The sequence below is a fragment of the Oryzias melastigma genome, linkage group LG16, assembly GCF_002922805.2.
Source record: "Oryzias melastigma strain HK-1 linkage group LG16, ASM292280v2, whole genome shotgun sequence".
In the NCBI taxonomy this organism is placed as follows: domain Eukaryota; kingdom Metazoa; phylum Chordata; class Actinopteri; order Beloniformes; family Adrianichthyidae; genus Oryzias; species Oryzias melastigma.
This window is the reverse complement of record NC_050527.1, coordinates 3,267,944-3,292,568: the sequence shown is the minus strand read 5'-3', so window position 1 is coordinate 3,292,568 and position 24,625 is coordinate 3,267,944. Positions and strand designations below refer to the sequence as shown.

The 24,625-nt window shown below is 37.6% G+C and overlaps 1 protein-coding gene and 1 long non-coding RNA gene across 3 annotated transcripts in view; one reads left to right on the top strand and one right to left on the bottom strand.

The window, feature by feature from the left end:
- The window catches only part of LOC112143435 (glutamate receptor ionotropic, kainate 3), a 138,367-nt gene that overhangs the window by 100,923 nt on the left and 12,819 nt on the right, over window positions 1-24,625 (top strand). For both annotated transcript variants that reach the window (XM_024267392.2, XM_036215707.1), the window contains 3 exons: window positions 4,408-4,611; window positions 13,648-13,871; window positions 19,144-19,262. In XM_024267392.2, the coding sequence (XP_024123160.1) occupies window positions 4,408-4,611; window positions 13,648-13,871; window positions 19,144-19,262 (547 nt within the window). The remainder of the gene's footprint in view (window positions 1-4,407; window positions 4,612-13,647; window positions 13,872-19,143; window positions 19,263-24,625) is intronic.
- Window positions 3,938-4,818, bottom strand: LOC112143436. Its single transcript, XR_002918744.2, has 3 exons — window positions 4,651-4,818; window positions 4,373-4,540; window positions 3,938-4,200 (listed from the first exon to the last, which is right to left on the bottom strand). It is a non-coding gene; the product is annotated as an uncharacterized LOC112143436 (long non-coding RNA).

Below are 24,625 nucleotides of genomic sequence, written 5' to 3'. Positions count from 1 at the left end.
CAAAGCTGACAGTAGTGTTGCGTTCACACGTGTATCTACTGCCTTTTTTTGACAAGCATGAAATTTGTGTCCACTACCGCTTTTGATGGGGGTCAAATTGGACACGCAACCTCTCTGTAACCCAGTTTGATGACCTTCATTACTCTAACAAAAATAATTCAAAGGTAATAATGTTTGGATGCAAATAAGAAAAAAATCAGAGGAAAAGATTTAGATTCGCCTTAATTTTTTTGTTTTTGGTCGAACTCCTTTCTCTGGCACTGTGGTGGTTATTAGCAGAAACAACCACTAAAGGGCAACAGGTTGTTAGTGAAAAAATAACAAATGAACCTATTTCTGTTTTAAAAAGAAAAAAAAAATGACAAATGAGTTGCTTTTGAGTATAAGTCGCACTTCTGGCTAAAATATGACAAAAAACACGACTTATACTCTGGAAAAAACCATATATATATGTTGAGCAATACTCCAATGTTCTCTAATAAATGTTTCACAAAGTATGATCACAATTGTTTTGATGGGAATAGATTAGTAACAGACATCCTTCACCCGCGGGGCTAGGTTTTTTTTTCCGTATTTCTGTATTCCGTAGTTCACTGATGACTCTGGTCCCTAACCCCTGCGAAAAAGTGGGGAATACTGTATGAGAAATTATTCTAAGCATGTTTCAATTTTTTTAGTGGACTGAAATAGAAAAAAATAAAAAAATTCAAAGTATTGCTGTTTTTTAAGGTGCACCTGTAATTTGGTCATTTATTATCCAATCAAACTCTACCACACATCTTTGCTTGTAACCGTGCGCTCCAGACATTTAGTCTTTCAAATGTCTGAAGTTAAAAAAAGCAAAGATAGTGTCAGTGTGCCACAAAAAAAAAGGAAAGAAAAACATTTACCGGAATGCATTAATTACACATTCACAAAGAACGACACAGGAAATGGCTATTCCAAATCCACATTACCATTAATTTGTAGTTGTATGTACTTAACTCTGTCACTGGCGCTTGGTATCTTTTTGGAGCTATCAGGGAGGTGAAGGCAAAGGCAGTCCTGTGTACACCCCTTCAAACTTCAACGATAAACACTGTTATTATGCTTATATTGGACCACAAAGCTATAATTATGACAAGAAAAGGTTGTTGTGGGGCATAATTAATGCCTATCAGATGCCATCTCTGTGTGTTCCATGTTAAAGTGGAGAAATGTAATAAGGACTTAAGTTGTTTACTAGTGACCTACTGTACTAGGAAGAAACTATTTCTGACTTGAAGGGAAAGTCAGAGTTTTGAAGTACTTTTTCAAGGTTCAATTTAACTGACTTAAGTACATTTGGATTACAATTAATTTTTATAATGCACAGGGGAACACTTGTTTTCGCTCCTTTTTTCAGAAATTATTAGCTCAGAAGCGTCAAAGTTTTCAATTTCTTCAAGATAACCTCCATTTCATCATCAATTTCTCATTGTAGTCTAATGAAATGGCACCAAACCGATTCCTAGTGACGCATGAACAAGACGTCTGACAGCTTTATTGTGATAACTTTGTGAAGAAGATTAAGTCACTTAATGTTTTTTTCTTCCTCTTACATTAATTGTTTGCACTCCATTGCCCACAATGTCTCTGCTTTCAGCCCACCTTCCTGGTTTTTGCTTTATGCATGCACATGCTGAGACTGTGGGGGTTGAGATGAGATCAACTCTTTGATTTGAGTCCAAATCTAAAAAAGCAAGACACATGGAAGTCTTGAAACAGATTGTAATTGCTTTATTGTTGAACACAAGAAGTTTACAGAAGTTTATTTTGCATTCAAAGCACTATTAAAAAAATCAAAATGTATTTAAAAAAGATTTAAACCTGATATTTCTATATTTTAAGATTTCTGTTTATTTTTCACATTTTTACACTAAACATTTGGTCTTCTTTCAGTATTCCACCCATGTATGGATTTGTTTTTTTATCTTAAATTTCACCTTTTAATTTTTTTTTATGCAACATGCATACAATCTAAATAAAAAAAAACATAAGGAAAGAAAACAATGCAAAAAGGTCACCTTCACAAGAGAGTCAATTACTCAGCTCCCAGGCTCAGTTAGTAAATTACATGTCTTGCTATCGGGGGCAATAAATTGTAATACTGCTTTAGAATAAATGGATCGACGTGTTTTGAAATGCACAGCAGGACATGCTAGTCTGTCTGCCAGGAAAGCGCTAACCGTCCCTAAATAAAGGAAACCATTTATGAGCAATTCCGTGTTAGTCATTGTCACTGCAGGCATCGGCTCTCTTGCGATCCCTTGGAGGATTGTGACAACTGATGAGGGCACCATAAGCATGTTCCGTTTCACTGCTGCATTCTGTTCCTAATCAAGCTTTTACACTGGCCAAATTATGAGCAGCCAGGCAGAATGTTACAGGCCTGTAAAGAGTGGCAGCCATCTAACCATTAAAAAACTGTCCAGCCAAATAGGTCAATGCATGACAGGACAGGATGGTTTAGACATTATAAACGCATAACCATTACTACCAATAATACTCCGCTCATCATGTTATGTAATAGTATCTACTGGTAAAAGGCAGCCTCAGAAGGGAAGGTGAGATGCACCTTTAGGCATACTATACTTTTTATTTCAAACAGCTCTAAAACTGTCCATTTCAAATTTTCAAAATAGTTTCCACACCCATTAACAAAATATGAAATTTTCTACGTTATTGGATCAGAGGGATGTAATGGAAGCAGTATTAAAAACCATGTTTTGGTTTATTACATTTTTATAGTTTAAAATTTACATTCTAGCATGGCTGATATTATAAGTGCTGTTTGGTTGCAAATGTATTAGCTATTTATTATTTAAGACAACTAATATTTGTCTTAAAACTTGAAAATGTATTACTTTTAGAAATGGTTAATTGCTGAAAGTCAAGTCATCAGCTAAAATGAGTGTTTCCAATTCATTTCAAGTCATCTCTTTACATTTGCCTGTTATCAAATTGGTTTTACAGCTTTGAGAAATGTTTTGAAAATATGCTGAAATGAAACTGTGAAATTAAGAGGAGAAAAGATTGTCTATTTTAACGCTGATGTACCTCTCTAATATGAATTTATAAGCATCTCAAGTCATAAAAGACAGCAAGAGAAGAGGAATAGTACCTGAAGATTTGCTAAGTCGATGTATACAATTAGCCACAACCGGAAATAAAAGAGCGGTCCTATTTTGGACCAGAAATACGTCCATGCGTAGAGTCCATAGGCAAATTCACATACTAAAATTAAAAAAACCCACATTCTTCATTTAAATGTGTCAAATAAATATGATAAAACAGGAAGGTGCATAGTTTTAAAGTTTTACAAACCTTTAAAATTTGTTTAAAGACCAGATTTAATAGGGCAGGAGTCAGCAGTGAGAAAGTCGAGGTGAGGATGGGAAGAGATGAAACCTTTTGCCAAAATACAAATTCGACCAAATGTGCCAAATATAACTGTTAAAATGGAACATGGAATAAAACAGCTTGTCATGTGGTTCGCTGTGACACAGAGTCCAAAGCAACCAGACAGAAGTGAGGAGTCATTATGTTCCTCGAAGAAGTGAAATCAAATTAAATGTTGTTGGATTCTCGGGATGAGACATTGAAAAATGTTAAAAGATGTTGGTAATCTGAAGACAAAACTGTTTTGTATCTGACTCGTTTGACCATACACTGCCCCAAATGAAACACCCCATTGTACTAAGTCACACTTTTTTATTTGTGCGTCTTTTGTGTTGACCTATATTTTATTTTATGGAGTTTACTTTGGTAAAATCAAGTTAATTTTCTGGATTTAATTAGGTGATCACAAAAGGTAGATTAGCATAAATGAAAAAAAATCAAACACTATGAATAAATCTGTAAAAAAAAATAATTAATTGAAAAACCANAATGTTTTATGTAAAGCACTTTGAATTGTCTCTGTACATGAAATGTGCTATACAAATAAACTTGCCTTGCCTTGCCTTGCCTTGATGGCATCTGTGGGAAGTAGGCCCAATCCAAAGAGGCTTAAACTGACAACTCGTATGCTCCAGCACATCTCTTTTCATTGCAGTTGATCAGAGCTGTTTTGGAGGCATGACACTGACCTCTGTGTTGCAAGTGGCCGTACCGCAGTGCTGATCAATGCTCTTACATTCAAGTCCCAATCCGGCACAAGAATCCTTCCAGTTAGTGCCTCTGTTGAAGAGAAAAAAACCCGAGCTTGTTTCATATTTTAACACTCCCTGTTTCCTCACTGACCTTGAATGTGCTGTCACTATTTGTTAAGTGCAACAGGGACTCGTCAGCTCAGATCACTTTGCTTCAATTAGGTGCATGTGCTGAAACAAATTGAAAAAGCTGACCTCACCATTGCTTCTCATTTGATCTTTTGGGTCTCTGCAGGAGGAGCCATATGTCATGCTTAAGAAGTCTGACAGGGCGCTTGTTGGAAACGACCGTTTTGAAGGATTCTGCATCGACTTGCTGAAAGAGTTGGCCGGCCTCCTTGGCTTCACGTATGAGATCCGTCTGGTGCCTGATGGGAAATACGGCTCTCAGGATGACAAAGGCCAGTGGAACGGCATGATAAGGGAGCTGATTGAACATGTAAGTTTCCCTTCCGCACTGTCTTATCTGCAGCTTTACCAGTAAATGTGAGGCTCCACTGCAGCTGGAGTTGGTTTTAGTAATTTTGGCAAAGCGCTAGGAGTCTGCTTTTGAAGAGGGATGATAAAATAAGATTGCCAGCACCTGCAACACACACCAATTAACACTAAGTGGATTGTTTGTTAAAAAGATGGAAAAAACAGATTCACCTCTTTTATAATGGTTATTTACCAAAACAAATGTTTGGCTTGGGAGTTGCTAGGAAACAGGCAGTGAATCCTAAAGGAATGTACAACTGCAGAAAATATGTTTCATATAACTTTTTTTTTTGCTGTACCAATAAAAATACTTTAGTTTTACTAATTTTAGTATGATTAAATTAAAAGTTTTCATGTTTTTTAGTCACTTAACTGGTATTTGCTGCTTCTTTCTTTTGAATTCAAGTAAAAAATCGTTCAAACTAAATTGTTATAGCGTTGCAAAAAAGTTGATTTTTGTGTGCAGTTGCCTTATTGGATAGTCTGAGATTAATGTGATAGACCATTGACTGTATAAGAGAACAGGACTTACTGACCCCCTCATGTTCCAAATAGCAAGTACCCAGGAGTCCCAAAAAGCGAAAAAAAAACCTTAGACTCTCATCAAATGTTCTAAGTGTTTGATTGACAGATTCAGAGCCCACTTTCATTAGAAGGGGTGTGGCCTTCTAACATGCTCACACCTGATTGGAGAGAGTGATTGCCATAGAAATGTAGACTCAGACCAACATGGACCAATCACTGCTTACTGGTTCCAACATGGCGACTGACATATCGTGGAAAAATGGTGACTGAATTGACTTCATTTGATTGGAACCTTTTTTTTTTTTTATTAACTTTATAAAAGTGCAACCGGCACATCAATGTAAAACCATATCAAACCAGGGGGTTACAATATATATATATATATATATATATATATATATATATATATATATATGTATGTTAACTCAAAGAAGTTTAAAGATATGCAGTTCTTTTAAAATATTACATGTTTTTAAAGTCTTCGCTTGTGTTCTATTGTTTTATAATGTGATTTAAGGTCCTGATAAATAAATAAATGAATAAAATAGGGTTTTGACGTCTTATTGGAACCAGAAGCAAATCATTTTCTATTGATGACATCACACTCCCTCAGTCCAGTTCTCTTATACAATCAATGAGGTAAACCAATTAAACTAGATAGTTTGTGTGCGCTCTTGTAGGGTTTTAACACTGAGAAATTGTTGTCAAAACAATCCCTTAGGGATGCTTGCATGATTGAGTGTTGGTCAGGCTGAGCCTTTCAAGCTGTCTGTTAAATATATGTAACAATAATGTCAAAAAACTGCATGTTGATTGCTTTTAGTGAAAGAAAAAAATCATAAAGCTGTAGAAAGCAGAATTTAAAAGAAAATCTGTGATTTTTTGCATGTTCTGAGGCAGAGTGGGCAGTTGCAAATGTGTCAAGCTAAAAGCCTCAGTGGCCACGAAGCAGCCTCAAATTCCCAGCCATGGTGGCAACTCTCTGCTGGCATTTCATAAGTGTCCCCGCCGCTGCTCTCCCTTTATCTTTAGCTCCATCAGGTCAGCACTGTACTCAGCTGAAAACTTGTAATAGCTTAAGTGGCATTTAGTGCAGGGAATTGTATGGCAGGAGTCAATGGCTCTGTGCTGAAAGGGCTGGAGAACGTGCACACCCACTGCAGTATTTTATTTGTAAAAAAACAACCTTTTTTGCTGGGTCCATGCAGATAACAATCATTTTTGGAGGAACGATTGAATTATAAAGACAGAAAAATCAGGGCTCAAGATGAGCATGAATTAGACATTATAAATGTAGCACTTTTCTACCTTCTTTACCTTCAAAAGCACTTTATACAGTCCTGTTCACCCATGCACACTAGGGGTGGAAATCTTGAGGCACCTCACGATTTGATTCAATTACAGTTCAGGAGGCAACAATTTGATCATGAAACGGTTAACAATGCATTCTAAATCTGCATTTTTTTTTTTATTTTACCACAAGAAACTAGAACAATATCACTTATTTTCTCCACCAAAGTGCATTTTTAAATTTATACAAGATCAATATACTTTTTATATAATTTTCATAAAGAACAATTCTGACATGAAAACTATTTAATTTGAAAATCAAAAATATTTCACAGCATCAAAAGATAAACATTTTCTCTGAACTCAACAACCTTAAATAAGGTAATGATAGTTTTTATTATTAGAACAGTTTTAATTAAACACTCTTTAACTCATATCAAACAAAGTGTTCAGCTAGCTACTGAACATATTTTAGAACAGTGTTTAAACAAAATCCTTGGTAGCTTTGATAAACAAACACATAAAGTGCATTCTTTTTTAAGAAATAAAACACAACGGCCGCCTTAAATTCAGCTTTTGTCTTGTTATATAGTGCTGCCATATTGGTGTAGAAGCAACGCTGTCAACACTATTAAAATGCTTCCAAATGGTCACTTTAGGTAAGTTAGAAGCTGGTCAGGTGATGCGTTATGTAAGGTTAGCCATGTCTGTGTGATCTTCAAAAATATCTGACCAAAAAATGCTAGTTCCACTTGTTACTTTTATTTTAAAGGTGTGTTCAGACTGGACACATTTGGTCCGCTTAAGGTGAACCAGATTTCGTTTCCCCTGATAATGCGGAACAAAGTTTCAGTCTGAATATGCACAAATAAATCGTGGTCCTGGTCCTGGTTCTGGTCACAGAGTCGGAGACCAGCAAACATTCGGTCCATTATCAGAGGCAATTGGAATTCTGTTGTAACACAGTTAACATGTGTTCAATGTGGATGTAGCATCTGGTCTCTATGACCTCTGTGCTGAGCCTGAAAAGGTTGAATAATTCTCAGTACCTGAATTTATATACATTTCAAACGTTTAAAAAATGCTTTGTTTTAGTTACTTTTTTTATTCTTCAGACCAAAAAATTATAAGATCATTTCTTTGTAGGATTTTTCTGTGTATGTGGGACTTCAGTGCTTTCCTGAATCAATTTCTGTGGATCAGATGACCACATGTAAGCGTGAAACAAAACCTTAAACACAACCTCCCTGATACTGCATTTATCTGACAAAACATCAATTTGAAGGCAGTTATTCTATTAAAAAATCCATAAATATAATAATTACATTAATTATTGAAAGCACAGTAAACATACTGATTTTTTTTATTTATTTTCTGGGTCACTTTTTGCTGCCTACTTAAAAACCCAGAGCCCCTTTTTTGTAATACAGAGATAAGCTGTAGAATAGCTTACTGAGAATGTTTACCTTTACTCCGTCAGAAAATGTGTGGAGTTAGATAGTGTATGAGGGAGAAAAGGTTGAAAAATTCATTTTAGGAGATAGTATAATCCCTAAGCATCGGTCATGTATATCTACATGCAGCCAGAATTTCACAAAAAACAGTAAAACACTTGATTTTTCTGAAATTGCTAAGAAAAATACAAAAATTAGTTTCATTTTTGCAGTTTTCTGATAAACTTTGATTTGATTTACCCCCCAGATATCAGTGGAGCATCTGAATGAGCTTCCTGCCATGTTTTCAGGTGATTTAGTGATTTAGCTTTGTGTGACATGCAACTCCTTAATTTCCTCCGTCACAAAGCTCACCGCTGTGCCAAAGGCCACTGTTTCGAAGGTGTTAAATGATGCAGCACTCGTTGTTAAACTTGATTTAGTCAAAATAGATGATCGCTTTAATCATGCTGTGATGCAAATGTTAATGGCATCCTTAGCACATCATTTGTTTCATGGTAATTAATCTTTGCACCGACAGATGCACTGGAAGGTTGTAGCCAGCACTCACTCTTAGTCCAGGCAGAGACGGTTGGATAGATTCATGTTAGAACTCTGAGTATGAGCAGATTACACATTTAGAATAAAGGCTTTCAAGGAGATTTTGGAGTTTTCCTGACACTATAGGAGAGTGGCAGAAGTCTTTGCAGCAAGGCCAAGAGTTCAGTTCCCTCCAGAGCGACTTGTGTCCATCTGATCTGCCAAAATTCTTTTAAATTCTATTGTCAGCAGAAAACAAGATTATTTTAGGTTTTTCTCCCTAATATTGCACATTTTCTCAGAAAAAAAAAACATTTGTTTGCACTTTAATTATGTATTACTCCATTTTTTCACCATTCCTAAAGTTCAATCCAATTACAACATATTCTGCTGAAAACATGAAAGCATTGTATGCAAATCTGCACAAATAGTTGTTTAAAAACGTATACTGTAAAATGTTACTGCAGCCAAGGTGAACTCAGACTTAACTAAGAGCTCTTACTGTAGGTTTAGGGGTCTGAACTGCTGTGGTTACGTCAGTAGAAACATTATGATCCTTCAAGACTGCTGTCAGGTGATGAGGTCTGAAGGGACAGCACCGCTAAACCCCACCATCTGCAAACCCAGATAAAACCTGGGCCGTGTGCCTCATCGCAGGGTGCTATCAGGTTATCTTGCTTGGACCCAGTTTGTGTACATAAGCGGAAAGCAGAACAAGAATGTGCAGCATGTATGCTAGCTCACCATAGGGATCTCTGGAATCTCACGCTGGTTGATCTTACAGCTGAGTGGCAGGTTGCTTCAAAGCTGCAGTTGGCAGCAAAGAACTGAGCAAGTGTTGTGTGATGTTGAAATTTGAATAGTTTAAGGGAGACAGCAGATGCACACCAAGATAGGCTGGTTTTTGCCGTCGTTCCGTCTCTTCAGAGGCCAGTGCGTATTTACCCTTAATGGTGCAAACCACGTTTGGAGCCACATTCAAAATAATGTTGTTTTTTTACCTCTGTTTACTGATTGAAAACAACTTTTTTGAAGACAATTATCAAAAAAATGTTTTGTTCAAGCAGAAATTTAGCCTTAAAACCCAATCCGATCATTTCTTCACCTCTTTTAATTATGAATATGTTGTTTTTAGCCCCCAAAAAAAGTGTTTTCAAGGACATAGATTCTGCAGAGCAGCAGGAGTTCATTAGAAATTCACCTATGAGTTGTGGGCGGGACTGTTTGTGCAGAGTAACCCCACCCCCACTCCTCTGTTCCGTTCTGGTACAGTGTCCACAGCGAATGGGATTCGTGCAGCAGAGGCGGACAGTTTTAATGTTAAGTCAATGATACAGATGCAAATTTAGGCAATTGAAGTCCTGCGGCGTGATTTGAGCGACAGAGGTGGCACAGCGGTCTACCAGTAACGCAAGTTAAGTTCAAATATCTAAATTTTGACAGGTCGCTGCATGGCATTTGCCAATCAGGAACTCAGTTTTGGGATACATGACGTTTTCAGAGACTCGATCAGCGGGTAGAATACTAATCCAATGTGAGCATTTTTGTCCTGAACTTCCAGCTAATTTCTTAACCCGCTGGGGCCGCGGGATTGCCAGAGCTCATCCTGGCTACTGTTGGTTGAAGGTGGGATACACTCTGGACAGATCTCCAGCTTTTAGGCTCTCTGGCTGTAGCAAACCAACTTCCTGGGAGGCAGCGGAGCTTGCTCGCTCGATATGCCGGCAGACGGAGAGCCACTGCGGTGTGCGGGTTTGCCAACTCGGGCCTCCTAAATCTTGTGATATTTTTCTTGTTTTCATCAAGACAGTAATAAAAAGAAGGTCCCCTAATTTTATTTTTCTTTCATTTTTCCCTTCTCGGGTTAATGTGAGACAGTGAGCCTTCAAACTCAGTCAGAGACACAGAAACACAGTGGAAGCGGCTGTCATAGAAAACACAGGCCACAGTGTCAGAGTGAACTAGGTCTCGGTAACAAGAGAATCTCAAAATGATCTCATGGACCCAGACAGATAAACGTGTAACCAGTTTTTTTTTTCTTTTTTGCAAAACTCTTCACAATAAATTTCTGAATTCCCAACATTGTCTGTGTCTTCCATACATTCTGAGTGAGATATTTACCCCACTCCACGTAGCGATCATATTAAAAATATTAGCTGGTAGCTCCTCCCACATGCGGCGTCAAGCTCATGCAGGCAGCAAGCAGCAAATTTGCTGTTCGGTGAAAGAGGCGCAGGCCACGCAAATCACGTTCAGTGTACACGCTGTCCCACTAGCATACAGCCCCTCACAAACCCAAGCTAACATTACCGGTGCAGCAAAAATGGCAAACAATATGGAAGCTATCCAGCTGTACGGATTCGAGCCAGGTGCCAGCTCAGACAAGTAAAAAAAAAGTACATGGACCCAAGATGCATCACAATGCAGCACAATTGCACTATTTTTCATGTGATTTTTTTTTTTCATCTGCACCTGATTCACAACAATTTAAATAAAGCAATATTTAGAAATGCAATTTAATCTTAAATCTCTTACTATATGCCCTCTATCATAAAAAGAACAAGAACATGTTAAAATCACCAAAAACACAATTTTCAAGAGAGTGTCTTCAACTGAACAACTAAATGCTAAAATAAATGTTTGATGTTGCACAAACATGTTACTTTTGGTGCACATCATTTTAAGGTTTAGTCATGAACACATATGCATTGTTTTGTTCCTGCTACAGTTATTTATATGGTTGTGCCTCAAAGTTCTGAAAGTAACTTGCAAAGCAATTGAATGTGGTGGAAATGCACCACAGCGAACTGTTGTTTCTGCAAGAGCCGTTACTCTCCCACTGTTTGGTGCGTAGCGAGCAAAGACAGCCTCCCTTTGTGAGTTGTGTTGTTTCTTCGAAGGAGAGAGGTATCAGAGCACGAACCAAGCAGCTGCTTTCATTAACCTCCTGTCCAGCCCTCATGTAGAGCTGCTCTGAGCCGAGTGAGCGTGGGTGAGGGGCATTAAAAACCCCTAACCTTCAGGATATGCAGTAATAAACTTACACTGGGTGACTGGAACTTATCTGCTTGTGCTCAGACGTGCTTTGCATGACCTATTGGTCATGTGACTTTCTCTCATTTGCACCCAGCGTGCTTCTTTTCATACTAAAATGCATAATAAGTGAAAGCTGAAATATTTACCAAGTCAATCACAGTGTATTTCCTCTATATGCAGTATGTGCATACTTCAAAGTCAAAGTTGAACTTTTCATGGAACTGAACTGAATGTTTTTATAATTACTACCAAATTCAAGACCACTTGTGATTAATTCTTTGGCAATTTAGTTGTTGGGACATTTTAGAACCGGAGTAACGCTATGTTCACACCTGGGATCTGACTCGCATTCAGAATTTACATTTATCATATGGTGTTCACACGGACATGTGCTACTGTTTACTACTGCATGTTCACCACTTGCAGAGGAGACAAGCTTGGTATGAAATGCTTTAGTGGCGCAAATCTCACAAAATCTGCTTCAACCTTTTTGTTTGACATGAAAGACTTGGTGTCATGTAATTTTGAACAAGCACAAAATGCCGTCTTTAGTTTATCTGGTCAGACTTTTTACAAACGTTTGGCACTTCTTTAAATTTCAAAGTTCAACTGGTTTAATATTCAACGCTTGTTCAATGGTTTTGTATGTAGAGCCCAAAAACATTCTTAAATGCTTGTGTAGTGATGCTTGAATTCAACTTTTGAACACCAAAAGGCCTAAAACATGCATTTATGTGTGTTTACTCAGATGCTTTATTGCAAGTGGACGTTTGAACGCGTGTTGCAGACACCGGTGTGACCATAGCTTAAGAGACACTCAAGATGCAGGCATGCTTTTACCTAAACCAGCTGTCAAAATCAGTAAAACGCCTATATCACATTTTTCTTCGGCCTTTCAGGGTAAAACATATCCATAACTATGATCACATAATTCCTTTGGCACACTTAAGGGCAAATATGAAATATGAGTCATTTTTATCAACTCTTTTCAAATCTGGAAGTAAAACAACCTAATCTCCGATGCTCCACCTTTCGCTCCTCCCATTTCCTGACGTCATCCTAGAGCCATTTTCATGGGAATCATTTTCCTGGAGACCTTTCCATCTTTCCTCAATAATCCAAGTTCAAAGCAGTTCTTCTAATTTTTTACTCACTTTTTCCACCACTGCTCTGTTTTCTGCAGCCATCTTCTCAAAATTATCCGTCTTCTAGTGCCATTCTCTTATACGTTTAGGATCCACCTTAAACGTGCAGATTCCTCACCAGAATGTTCTTTGGCATATGCCACCGCATGAGGCTTAAATGCTAAATCCAATGAGCGTTTCTTAGCCATAGCTACACTGGATCACAACATAAATGACACAGACAGCCCTGTGTGCACGACTATGGACAAGCCGCAGGAACTTGTAAAGCTGGGGCATCCAGTGAGTTATACATCACTACAGGTGGCATGCTAGCTTGCTTCGTATGCAAAGTTTGATGCCATATTGGCATGTATAGATGCCTGTTTACTGCTGTGTTACAAGAGTACAAGCAGAGGTGGAAAAACAAGAAGGCTAAATTATTGCTGTCAGCTGATAAAGGCGAACTTCTAAAAACATTTTAACAAGATCTGAGTGAGTTTACTCTCAATAGTGAACATTGAGGTTGATCTTAGTCTTTTCTAAGTCAATAGCAGCTTTAGACTTTGCACTATTTCCACGTTTTCTGGCAGGACCACTGATCTTTTTGGTTTTATGGAGAATGACCGTGGTATTTGTGTGTGTGTTCAGATCAGACCAGGACAATAGTCAAAAGCCTGCGTTTCATCTCTAGTGATAAGTACCTCATTGGGTGCATCACCCTTAGCTTACACAAGCTAGTGGATGCTGCTAGTGGAAGTTTGTTTTAGCCTGGGGCGGTGCTGGGAGCGCAGACTCTTCTTGAAAGGGGCTGTTCTCACTTTGTGTCATCAGCTTGGTGGAAACCCTTTTATTTTTGTGGGTTTGGAAGGGGCTGGTGCTCAGAGCACATGTTTTTAGAGGATTACTCAGAAATATGAGAATGGATTTGAAAAATGTTTTGGGTTGTTTTTAGTGAGGAATGGTCATTTTAATACACTTAAAAACCTCAAAAAGTGAATTTCGCATGGTACAGGCCCTTTAATAAACTCTATGATTTTTGTTTTTCTGCAGAGAGCAGATTTGGCTGTGGCTCCTCTCACCATAACCTACACACGGGAGAAGTTCATCGACTTCTCCAAACCCTTCATGAGCATGGGCATCAGCATCCTGTATCGCAAGCCCAACTCCACCAACAGCGGCTTCTTCTCCTTCCTGAACCCCATGACTCCAGACATTTGGGTCTACATCCTGCTGGCGTACCTCGGAGTTAGCTGTGTCCTTTTTGTCATTGCAAGGTAAGTGCCACTATGAGTTCGGAGCTTCGATTTGTCCTTCCTGCTTCTTTTGTCTACGAGGTTCGCGGTGCCGTCACAGTAATTTACTCGGCTATCATTACAGGCTGGGGTTCGAGTGTAAACCGGTTTTTCATACTGTGTGAGCTGATGGGTAGTGATGAAGGCATTTAAGTCCGCATGGGATCTCTGCAGCGAAGCAGTGGGAGGAGAAATGCAACAGAAAAAGAAATAAATAATGTGAAGCTGCAGTTTCCATTCGGTGTGTAATTTTCTGTGTGACATCCTTGGTTGCTTGAAAAAACAAAAATTTGATTTAGGAAAAAAACATAAAAGAGTCAAATAACAAAAATAAATATAGAAGAACTCAGACACCTGATGTGAAATTGCATCAGAGGACTATTCGTAGTGGATCATTATCATTCACATACTTTGTTAATAATGACATTCGGGCTGTAGCCAGTCGTTCACAATTATGATGGTGATCTATGATCATCCCTTTTAAATTTATTTTTGGGTCATGAATATGATGAATATCCCTTTTAGTATCACTTTATTCATTTCCTGCCCATTCAGATGCAAAGTGGTGTTTGAGGACGTTCCAGAAAAGCAGCAGTTTGGAGAGAGTCTTTAGGCTCGAGAGCAAACAGCTGCACTCTTCTCTCCTCATTTGTTGTTGTGAGACTGAACTAACTCTGGAGTGGCTTCAGAGGAGAACAAAATGATCTTAAACTGTTCCAGTTAGTTTTTGAAAGCCAGCCTGGAAGAAAAAGGGCCAAAGGGGTATAAATAAACTTCCTTTAAAAGGAAAAAAAAATGGACAGTCAGAAGGCTACTTCAAGCAGAACGGGTTGACTTTGAATTAAATGTCATAATCTCAGCAGTTGCAGGCCTGGGTTTTAAAATTCTGTGCTCATTATTTGACTGTCTTAATGTATATCTACTTAGAAAAAGAAACAAACTTCTCTGCGACAAACTTGTGTACTTGTAATAATTGACCTAAAACAAAATACATTTAAGTTTCTGATCAAATATTAGTAAAAATTGTGAGATTTATTCACTGCTGGCTTGACTAATACATATATTTTTATTTTTCTCTAATTTGCACAGCAGGATTGCATCCTTGTTATAGTTTACCTTTCTCAATGCTTATTGCTGCACAATAGTCCTGTTTACCCTGAAAATAGGTTTCCCACAGTGCATTGCTGGAAAAGGCTGACAAACTGATGGAATTTATTCCCGTATGCTGTGAAACTGGAGTGTCATTTTATTAAATATAGACACCCTGTTTTTGTAATAAATTGTTTATACAAGAGCAAACCGTCTTCAGAAAATAGAGCAGATGATTACATTTGATTGAAGCTAGATTGGTTAGTTTTTGTCTATTTATCAGAACATCTTTGTGCTGCAGTTGCGATGTATAGATGCAGACACGTTTGTTGGTGGAAAGTGCCATCAAAAAATGTAGGACTGTGTCAAGAATATTGCAAAAATTGATGTTTATTTGTAAGGCTTAAAGGCCCACTCTAAGGAAAATTGTGTTTTTTAACATGTTCTTGTAGGATTTTTCTCATGATGCAGGACATCTATGAAGACATTTAGGATTAAAGCTGTGCTTCTGAGTACTTCTTTATTCAAATTATTCCATATCAGGAGCAGACGAAAAAATGCTATTTGAAAATAATGTGACATTGAAGCTACTATGGCAAGCCGCAAGCTCCATTCTGATGTAGACTCCTAGATCCATGTACATCTTTATTTTCCTCATCTGAGGTGGCATCTGGGTCAAAAAGCTGGATAGTTCCGATAATGTTCACCATTTTTTGTTGCACAGCTAATATTAGCTTGGGCTGGTGAGGGGCTGTAAGCTAGCAGGAAGTAGTTACTTTGTGCCAATGGTCTCACTCACAACACAGAGGCGAATTTCACAAGAGGACCTGGCTGTAGACGAAAACATGGCCCCAAAATGGCGCCAGAGCATTATTGGTCGGAAGTCCTCGACGGAATTTGAGGCTCTTCTTCGATCTGCAAATCATTTGAATAAATAAGGATTTTTTTGTTCATTTGTTTTAGTGTTTATAAAGTTTTGACATTTAGACTTAGAAATTTAACATGGCAGATAACAAAAATGGCGAAAGCTTTAATCTACTATCATTAGAATAAATTGAAACCACATGTTCCTATATCTTTGACTTTTTCTCATTCCTAGTTAAAGTAAGTTTGTTGCAACAGGAGGATCTAATTTGACACAGATTGTATTTTATTTTGAAACAAACTTTTATGCTGCTGACAGTAAAATAAGCTAAATTTGTTATATAGAAAATATTTTATAACTCAACGATTGTAAATATGTACAACTACTTTTTTGAAAATGAATGACATCACGGTCACAATAACACAATTAAATAATAATTTTGTAAATAAAGTGGCTCTCACTGGGTTTTGGTCTGTAAGAAACTGGACCAATTGGCTTTTTTAGTGTTAAATGTTGCAGGACTCTGGCCTAGAAAAACACCAGAACCGGGTTACGGTTTGGGTTAGGATTAGGATCAGGGTTACGGTTTGGAATCTTATAGTTTAAATATGCAAATTGAACTTCTGGCTATACAGTTGTGACATTTCTGCTCCTGACTAATGATGAGTTTAATGTTGTTTGGGCGCTATCTTACCTACAACCAGTTCCTCTTGAATTCTTACAAACTACTGCTGCTCTGCAGAAGCTAAACTAGTTTTTTTGGATTTTGCCAAAAAAAGTCCATAATCATAGCAATTAAAAGACCACTGGGAATGCTTTTGCAAAAGATCAAAAGATGATCAGAGTGGGACTTTAATTGAAAAGAGTAATTTTGAAATAAAACATGTGCGTAGGTAGCAGGAAGAGCGATTCCTAATTTTCCAGGCAACATTTTTATGTTTAGACAATTACATGACACACTGACCAATGACTCACTCCACTTTAATCTATTCATGGTTACTCCTGTCATTATGAGGCTGGGAAGAAAAAGTAAAATAAATAAAAATCTATTCCCTTGTTATACAACATGTTCTGAACTTTGGCTGAGACACACTAACATTGAGTGTATTCTTTGTTAATACTCTTCGCAGCGTTTGGATGCCAAGTTATTTCCAGATCGCTCTGTGTGTAGGCTGCATTGTTGTAAGGATGCGCCGTGATGCAAGCTGATGGCTCGGCTTGACAGCACAGCCTTTTTAGAAATTAGCCGAGAAACCAAGAGTAATGAATCAGAGCGGTTACACTGTCTCGGTAAAAACTGCACTCAAATCATTTGTGACTCATTTAAAGCCCGTTCATGTGTATTTTGGCCGTCTCCGCTCCTCTACCTTTTGCTATCATATTATTAACTGGCCAAGGCTTTCTTTTTAACATTCAAGTGCAAAATTAGACTGAAGGATTTCTTTTAAAAGGTAGCAAATAACATTTTTGCACAACAGCTGTTCAAGGCCATTTCCGGTGACTGCAAATATTTGTGCTGCAGATGAAACAAGAATGTTAATCTTGACATAAAAAAGAATACTTGTCGTTGTCTTCACCGTAGTTGTTGCTTTTTCCAAAATGCAAAATTTGAATAATGACTGGAAAAGGCAGCAGAGACAGTTTTATGATTAATCTTCGGTCCTCTTGAGCGTGTAATAAAAACAGGATAATGAAACATTAGGAAGTATGTCTGCAGTATATGTAATTAGATTTGAGTCTATCAATCCCTTCAAAACTATGAATCTTATTTAATGTCGCTTCTCAAGAAGTATTCCCTTTGTGCTACTGAAAAACTGAAAACAAACACCAGAGTTTTCTTTTTTAATTTATTTTCTGACTTTTCTAGAAACAGTTTTTTTTCCTTTTACCCTCTCAGCATATTTCTAAAAGTACCTGGAGTGTAAGCTCATGCTTCTTGTTATCATCTGAACGAGGAGCCAGATAGAGAAAGAGAGTTGGTGCATTGTAGAAATACGTTTTTAAGTCGGAATTGAAGTGACATTTAACACGTTTTATCTCCACGTTTGCCTGTGAAAATGACTTTTGCAGTAAAGGTGCGCGGCAGGTTCTGCAGATGTCACGTTAAATGGCAAAGATGTGGAGAGATGCATGTTTTATGGGTCTGTATGACTTGAGGAGTCTTTACCCCTCGCACTCTCAAACATGATATTTCATATCTCCAGGAATACGCATTTTTTGGCCTCTGTGGTCACCTTTATGCTCTAGGATAAAAATCAAATTGTGTTTTTTATAAAAGTTATGTGCACACTGGGATCAGTTATATCAGTATTTTTAAATGTTTCAAACATTTTTATGAGTAATGCTTGAGTAAAACAAATTAATATAAACATAGACCTAACTTCAACTTATTTTTTTTAATTTTGAAAAACAAAACAGATGGACTTGAACACTATTAACTAAGTTGGTAGACAAGAATTGATTGGAAAAAGAAACTGAAAGATCTCCTTTGTCTTTTTTGACTATACACAGATGTGTTTGCTTAGCTTCTATTTTAGCAACAGGCTAACATTTTTGGCTAACGTGTTACTGCTTTGATTTTTTAGGCTAATTTAGAGTCAGCTTCTATTTCAGCAACAGGCTATCGGTTTTGGCTAATTTGCTATCTACTGAGGTTTTTACAGGCTAATTTAGAGTTTAGCTTCTATTTTAGCAACAGGGTAACTTTCTGACTAATTTAGTTTCCCAAGGGTTTTTTGTATATTTTGGAGTTTAGCTAGTATTTAAGCAAACACTAAATATTTTTGCTAAATTGCCATGTATTAGGTATTTCTAAGCAATTTCACCTCAATTTTTTTTGTTAATTTAGGTCAGCTAGTTCTTTAACTACATTTCCAGTCTTTTAGCAAATTTAACATAATGCAACTAGTTTTTGCATTTTAAGCAAATAACTTCAGCATCTTCAGCGACTACTACGAGCAAAAAGCATTCACACTATAGGGTTATCGCCGGTAATTCAACTTTTCTAGTTTAAATGGGCTCTGACAGGACACCTTGTTAGTGTCCGCCCTGAGACTGGAAGTTCGTGAGTTCATATCCACGACCGAGTCATACCAAAGATTGGGACCCAATTCATCCTTCATTGAGACTTTACATTGGGAGATCGAACCCCCAAATGGTTCGTAAGTACAGCTGTGTCTGCAGCTCACCGGGGGATGGGTAAATGCGGAAACACATTTTACACACCTGCAGTTGGTGCGTGACAATTTGTGAGACTTGTTTATTTTGAAAAGACCTAATGTTGTTCTTCCATTTCTCTAGGTTTAGCCCCTATGAATGGTACGACGCTCATCCCTGTAATCCAGGATCAGATGTGGTGGAGAACAACTTCACCCTCCTCAACAGCTTTTGGTTTGGAGTCGGCTCCTTGATGCAACAAGGTATGCATGAAGAGTTTCTTTCAACTGAGATTTTTTTTTTTTTTCAAGTCTTATGTTAACAATGTGACTCTCAAAGTTAAGAAGTCAAAATCTTTGTCTTTTTACCTTGTCATAAGTTCGTGCTTTTAGCCTATTTAACCAAAAAGCTTTTCGACCCCTCCACATTTAATTGTTTTTTTTTTGTCAATCCTGAGAATAGTGAAATTAATAGAGGTGGGTGAATTCAGACTGGACACATTCGACTTAAAGTTAGTTTCCCTGGATAACATCCAAGCGGACCCTGATCCAGAACCAAGAACTGTTTTTGGACCTATCTTTCAAAGTGGTCTCGGTTTTGTTTCCAATTGGACAGAGCTTTGGTTTGCCCTAAGATTCCTCTGTTTGAATAAAATCTGTTGTCAGAGCAGAACAACCGGACCAAAACCACCATAACCACGTTGTCACGTGATTTAAACAAATTAGGAATAAGGCAACTAATAAGCTGTGGACAAATGTAAAGCAATGATTATCGTGTTATCAAACAGGAAAAATATGTCCAACTGTTTGTTAGAACCTTTATAAAATTGCCTTTTTTCAGCTCTAACCTTGTTTCAGGATTAGGTTGGCTGATTTGCTACAAATTTCTAGTGAAGGATTATAACCTCATAAAAGTATCTGACCAGTGTGGTGACCAGCTTGAGAAGGTCCGAGAATGTTGCAGCTGTGTGTTTCTACATGTTATTGGTGCTTGTCTTTGCTCAGTAAATATATTGGTAAAAAGCCAATAAACCACTTAAATCATCTATTTTTTGAAACAGAGACAAAAGTTAATGATTGCAAAGCTTTTGAGTGTTGCCAAGAGGATTTTAGCAAAACACAGAAAGGTCCCAGCCGGGATTTGAACCGGGGCCTTCTCGCTGTGAGGCAAGAGCGCTAACCACTGCGCCACCGTGCAGCCCAGCTAAAACATCATTGATTCAATTTTAGCTTAATTACTTTTTAGCTCACTTTACAATGTGGTTTACATGGATAAATGCTGACTAAGGTTGATTTCCCACCAAACGCAGTTCGCACGTCAAATTTGTGTTGGACACCTCTCTTTTGTCGCGAGTCAAATTTGTGTTGGACTTTTGTCGCATGTTCATAAACCTGATGCTTCAGACGTGTGTGTGGGAGGAGCTATTGTAAACAAGTTTTTACCTCAAAGCTGCTGGGAAGGTTTGACAGTCTATCTCTTTGACAACAGATGGATGACTCAAATGATGACGAGAGATTGGGTTTATATGTTTTGCTCTACTCTAGGAGTCTGGAGAATGATGGCTGCTTTCAGCGGTTCTTTTGTCTCTCTGTGACCCGTTTGATGACTTACTGTCCCACATTAGTCCGACGAAGAAAACAACAAAAATTAGGAATAAAATTAGAGGATCTTTTTTTTTTTATTTTCTCGATGGGAGATATAAAATATTCAAAAGTTCAGGAGTAGAACGGTCAGATTCTTGTCCATGTTGGTTTTGGACTCCAGCCACTGATCATTGAACACATCTCTGGTCAAGGTTTGTGATTAGTTGAAGCAATACATCTTTGCCAAAATTCAAATTTAGCAACAAATTTGAAATTGAGCAGCTGCCAGACTGATGCTCAAGGACTTCTGATCGTGTCTGTAAATTGACTTAACAATGAAACTGTTCTTGAATTGCATTCGGTGTGAACGCAGCTTAAGACTGATGCAGTTTAGAGATTATTAAAAAAAAAAAAAATCACAACATATAGGATATAATACTAAGCTTAAATAAAATGTCTTTGCTTTGACTAAAATGTGGAGTTGGTTTCCACTCACTGGGTCTTCCTGATAGTGTGGTGAACAATTGAAGGGTCAGAAATTATATAATGAAGTTGTCTGCACAGAAAAGGAAATAGGCAACAAAATGTACAAAATGTTTAACCTCGCCATAACAAGACAAAGCAAGAGGGCTTAGTGAGACTCTGCAGCGGATCTTTGCCCACAGGGACTGCAAACACATTCAGCAATTCATTAACCCCAGAAATTCAGCAGCACTGTTGTGAAACCACGTCGCAGCTCTGCCAATTTGCTGCCGCATGCAAAGAAATATGAGTGTGCGAGGAGTGTGCTGGAAGACGAAGGAAAGAGAGCATCAAAACAAAATGAGCTAGTTAGTAGTGTATATTATTAAACCAAACAGGAGAGAAATTTCAATTTCAATTCATAACACGCCACACAGGGTTGTTTGTAAATGCCTGAGCTCCGCTGTTTCTCATTTGCAGTCGCAGACTCAAGCTGCTGCTAATCAGCTCTTATTCATAGTTCCCTGAAAGCCATTTTTCACACCGGAATATCAAAGCTAACGTAAAGAATCACCGGCGCTTTGTCTGCCTTTGTTTTTTTATATGACCACTCGCACATTACCTCTACATTTTTCAAGTTTCCTGCTTGATTTTGCCAAACCGCATCTTTAGAAAAAGTCGTGGAACTAGCCAAGTGCTCAAAAATAACTTGACAATTAACATACGACGTGTCTGACTTTAAACTGACACTGATGTTGGATTTCAGTGACACCCATCTGAGCTATAGTGCCTTGTAGCACATGCTGCACAGAGGTGCCTGCAGAGAGGTGTATATTTTGTCGGTGTCACATTAACAGAGATCCCTTGCTTGTCTGCCAGGCGCGGTGACAGCAGCTGAAGCGGAAGCCATTTCCTTGACACGTTTAAAATGCAAATGGACGGGTTTGAGGAAATCAAAAAAATCAAAATAAATAAATAAATCACGAAAACTCCCAGCTTGTCTGTGGGAGGAAGGTGTCACAGACAACAGAAAGAACATAAAATATGAGGAGGTGCAAAAGCAAACACTTTTTGTCTTCTTCAGATGCTTTCCCTGGGCGTCTCAGTTGGGCTTTCTGCTCGCAACAAACAAGTTCGATCATTTTCCATAAATTACTTGCTTTAAATCCTTTGAAAGTGTTTGATTTTTGCAGTTTAAAGAGGAGAATTTGAAATGTAAAGCAAATGAACGTACCTCTGTAAATAATTCAATTAGTCTGAAACCTGGATCTTTGTTTAACCAGTTTCAAATTAGAGAGCTTCAAAGCAGAATAGTTTGTACTTTTTTAAGATTTATCTGAAAGATTTGCCTGTTAATGTGTCTTTTGATCCAGCAGATGTGATCAGTGGTGAGTTGTTTTTATTATTTTTTTATTTCTTCATGCACAATGTCTCGGCTGATAAATTTATTTTGCAAAAGTTAAACCCTATGAGCCGGTGTGTTTTCAAACACAAGTCTTCGACAACATTTCTATGAGCAATTTGCAAATGTAACTTTATCTCACACATGGAATCCATCAAAACAGGAATGCAGTAAATAGTTCAAACTGTTGTATATTAAGGCTTTAAGAAATTATGTTAAATGCTTCTACTTTAGAGTTTTACTCTTTCAAGTGACTGCATTTAGCCTCTAGTTGAAATATAATTCTTTGTTTTCTACATTATTATCACCTGGGATCTTGTGTTTTTTGCTTCACAAAAGAGAAAACCATCAGAATTTTTCCCTGTGTACATGATGGATTAGCATCATGCACATGTGTGATGGTTAAAGAAGTCTACAACTGTAAGAATCTTAAAGCACCTAAAATGTAAAAGTAAGTAAATATCACAACACAAAAAATGTTGTTATTTCACTCAAAAACTAAACATAGTTGTTATAGACAAATTTCTCTGACGTTTATGTTTCCATATCTCCATTAATCTTTTGATCTATTGTAAAAAATCAAATATTAAAAAAAAAAAAAAAAGAAAGGAAAAACAAGGACCAAAAAATTCCGGTTCCAGGTCCTTAATAGCCTGAATCTATTCATATTTGATATAAAGTCCTGAACAGGATATTGATAATTTATGTAGAGAAAATGGTATGGTCGAGTCGGGGTGGGATTATATAAGTTCGCTTCCTTCCACTCCCTTTCAAGCGATCTACTTGTGATTCATTATGTGATATGTTATTTCATGTATTATGACCTGGTTGCTTGAAATAAACCATTTCATTCATTCATTCAAGGACAGTAATCAGAAACCCTGAAACATTGATAGATGATGTAGTGGTCGTTTTTAGCCAAAATAACAATAAAAAAGGGTGTTCTTTGTAGGACCTAGTTTCTGTAGTAGTTCATGAGAAATTCAACTCTGAGTTATGCGCAAGACTATTTGTTTACATGGTATCCCACTAGCTTACAGCCCCTCACAACTGCAACCTAACATTACCGGTGCAACAAAAATTGTAAACAATATTTGAGTTATCCCGCCGTACAATTTTGAAACCAGCTTGGACAAGTTGGACAAGACGTATATGGATCTAATTGTTTACAAACTAGAATGGAGCAAAGCAGTGAGTTTGTGGCTTGTCCGTTACACTTGCTAGCTTTTTTTCCAACAACTATTTTTATCTACTCCTGATGCACGATGATTTGAACAAATAATTACTCAGAAATTAAAATTTTAGCTTAATTTTTTTTTTATATACCGTATTTTCTGCACTATAAGGTGCACTTAAAAGCCTAAACTTGAAACTACAATAGAGGGCGGGTCTGATTTTGAGCACTCCGGAAAGTCCTCACATACAGCCAAACTTTATGCTCGTTTTTCCAGTATGTTACCTGCCTGGGCGAGTCACTCAGATCCACCCCTGCTAAATTAGAATTTGATGACGCTCCGCAAGGTCCCCTACAGATCTTAAAAAAAAAAAGGTTACCGGTGTCACCGGAGGAAAAGCAAAATAGAGTGTGCTTCTTTGTCCGTGGCCTTCACACTTTTACTGAGAAGCAGCTGGATGAGTTATGCCTCCATATATGAAGGGATTGTTGACACCTGGGCTAAAGATCTGCTTCAACTGTTGTCCAAGCTTTCGCTAAAACCACCAGCATCATTGCTGAACAAATGCCGGGCAATACGACTAACTCCGAAATGTTTACAAAACTCACTGTTTTACTTCTGTTACCTTTTTTGTGACATATAATACTGTGTGCATTGTGTTTGGGTTAAGTACAGAAATGGACCTTCTAATTAAGACTGTGCTTTATGGTGCGAAAAATACGGTATATATGTCTTCCCTTATCAGAAAAATGCAGCAAGAAAATGTTTAAAGCACTAAAAACGTCATTTTCACTGCAGTCAACTGAATACTTCTGCAGGATATTAACATTCTCTCTGCCATAGAAGTTCCTACCTTAGCAAACGTGAGTTGCATATTACATATTTCTTTCTTTTATAGTGACACAAATCCATGATTTGAAAACTCCATTCCTCATACTTATGAGCTGAAAAAACATCCTAACTCTGAAAATAAGTCTGCAGAATCACTCCACAGGAAAGAGTGT